Source organism: Cynoglossus semilaevis, chromosome 16 (assembly GCF_000523025.1).
Source record: "Cynoglossus semilaevis isolate Cse_v1.0 chromosome 16, Cse_v1.0, whole genome shotgun sequence".
Classification (NCBI taxonomy): domain Eukaryota; kingdom Metazoa; phylum Chordata; class Actinopteri; order Pleuronectiformes; family Cynoglossidae; genus Cynoglossus; species Cynoglossus semilaevis.
The window spans coordinates 739239-741908 of NC_024322.1; the positions used below are offsets into that span (position 1 = coordinate 739239).

General features: G+C 43.5%; 1 protein-coding gene across 1 annotated transcript in view; it reads right to left on the reverse strand.

Moving 5' to 3' along the window:
• Positions 1–2670, reverse strand: part of LOC103391547 (thrombospondin-type laminin G domain and EAR repeat-containing protein-like) — a 10452-nt gene that overhangs the window by 5526 nt on the left and 2256 nt on the right. The window contains exons 3-6 of the mRNA XM_025064124.1: positions 2634–2670; positions 989–1221; positions 647–737; positions 408–558 (exon numbers count right to left, since the gene is read on the reverse strand). The exon at positions 2634–2670 is cut by the window's right edge and continues 116 nt beyond it. Of these exons, the coding sequence (XP_024919892.1) occupies positions 408–558; positions 647–737; positions 989–1221; positions 2634–2670 (512 nt within the window). The remainder of the gene's footprint in view (positions 1–407; positions 559–646; positions 738–988; positions 1222–2633) is intronic.

The window sequence follows — 2670 nt, forward strand, 5'->3', positions numbered from 1 at the left end:
GTGCAATGTGATTTGGGTGGCGACTGCTACCCCCGCGACCCGGTAACGGATAAGCGGATGAAAATGGATGGATGGATGGATGGATGGATGGTTATAGATATTGTTCATTGCTTTGTGTAATAAAAAATAAAAAAAAGGCCATAGAAAATTACCAGGCGCATTGCATTTGGCCCGGAGGCCTTGAATTTGACACGTGGTCTAACAGGTAGATAGAGTCAAAATATATGACATCTGTAAATCATATACATATTTAGGCAAATGTAGAGGAGATGTATGTGGTTGTGGCAACAGAGGGCAGTTTCTTAAAAGAACACAAAAATCTCAAACTATTCTATTGCACCCAACAGAGCAGAGTTACTGAGGTATTTTATCAGCTCAGCCCCCCCCCCGAACCCTCTTCTACTTACCATATGGATACTCTGGTCTCTGGTCCTGCTGCAGAGGTGTCGACTTCAGGACCTGAGGGACAGATAACACCGCCAGACGTGGGTCCGAGGTGGGGCACAGTCTAGGTGTGGCATCGGAGCCAGGAAGCAGGACCAGCTGCCGAAGTAAACCCTGAAAAGAGACAGACTTTTATAAACCTAGGAGACAACGACAGGAAACAGACGGGACCCTTAAGTCCTGATTGCGATCACAGACTCACAGAAAAACGCCCCCTGCGCCTCCTCCTGCTGCCGATGAAGAACCTGGATCCTCTGGTGCTTAGAGCGTTTGGGAAGGACTGAACCTGTTCACTGGAAGAAAGTAAACAATTCTGGAACAAGTTCGTAATGCTGGAAAAAAAAATCCAGTAGATCCACTAAAGGTGATGCGACGTGCTATCTTTCTTGTTTTAGGAAAATATCGAAACTCATTTTTATAAACCACCTACCCTTCTACATTCAAGTCCATGTTCAGAGTTACCTACACACTGACCAACACAGCGTTACAATCCATCAAAGACCAAAATCCAGACTGGAGTGAACCAGTTCTGGTGGTGACTCACATCTCCAGTGGTAGACCACAGTCCACTGTGAGGGTAGAGTACGGTCCAGTTACAGAGAGAACCACCGTATGCCAGTGGTCATCAACCAAGGCCACATCGTTGAGGCTCAGTCTGTTCCTCCTTTTAGAGCCAGGGGCCGTGACCAAGAAGTTGAGGCGGTTTTCAGATAGGTGGAGACCCAGCAGCAGTGAGTCCGTTTGTTCATCCAATATTGAAAAGATATACTCGTGCCTCTGAAAACAAAAGAAGATAAGCCACATTTACACCAGGTGGCGACACAACTCTTTCATGACATACCAAGAGATCAGCATTTTGTTTCCAGTATGTCCAGTACCGTAAACAAAGCTTGGCTTTAATACTATACTAAGTTCTTATCTGGACCAGACACCGAGAGATCACATATCTCTTTGTGGCTCAAACTGATGTTCAATCCCAAAGTTTGAGTCAGAGTCAGATCCAGAAGAAGAAGCTCCAGAAGTTAGCTAATAGGCTAATGTTAGGCTAGGCTAGGCTAGGCTAGGTTAATACAATAAACCTGGGTGTTTTCTAGTGATTAGCACTTCAACATTAAGGCCCAGCACAAGATGGCGCCACATCTAGTGGCAGCTTAATGCATCAGCTCCCTGGGTTCTTTATTTTTGTTCCAAAATTGTTTTTTAGTGCAATTTTTTTATTGTAACGTTTATATTACCCTCTGCTGTCTGTCTTTCTTTCGCTATATTTCCGCACTGCTCTTGGTAGCACCATGCCACGTACGGTGCGGGTTGAGTACAGGGGGTAGTTGACCTACATCAACATTCTATTCCTTGGCATGATGTAACTTGATTTTCGCTGTTAGTCGGAAATCACGTACCGTACATAAGTACACGTACATGTAAGTTCATAAGTACATATGTCAATCACCTACGCTAGTTCAGTGGTAACATCCTAATCCAGGACATTAAAACATCAGAGGAGTCTGACTTACGCTTGTGAGTAATAACGAATGGTGAGAGATGGCGATATGACCATGGAATGTGATTAGTCGAGGACGTCATAAAACGAGGACCCCTGTATTGTTTACACTCACGATCGGTTCGTAGCACGGTAGAAACCTATATTGCTACCTAGAGTTAGCATTAAATTGTGAAGAAGTTTCTTAAGGAGTACTTAAGAAGTACGCAGTCACTGTAATCCATATGTTCCAGAACGTGGACTGCACCCTTCGTGTCTTGTTAGCTAACCGCTCTCTGGCTCTATACAAGGCATGGGAAAACTATGGCCCGGGGACTGGATGCAGCACGTTTGGCTTTTTAATCTGGCTCGCCAAACTTATGTTATTACGGTAATTTATATTATCATTATACTATATCAATATACTACTGCCTTTCCTCTGCAATTTCCTCATTAGATGGAGTGCAAAAGGCTAAAAAGCATTTTAGCAATTTAGCCTTTATCATCACTTTTACATAATTTATCTTAGTTCACACCAACACTCCATCTACGTATCAGCTACCCATGAGTGAAAAAGTCTTTACTATCGACTTATCCCTAGCATATCTACTCCACATTTAATGTACTCCACATTCCTGGTTGCATGTGTTTACAAAGCTAAGTCATTAGGGTTTACATTTGACCAGACTAGACCAGTTCCAGTTTGTTTGACCTGTCTTAGTCTGGGTATCTTCAATGTTGCGACCAAC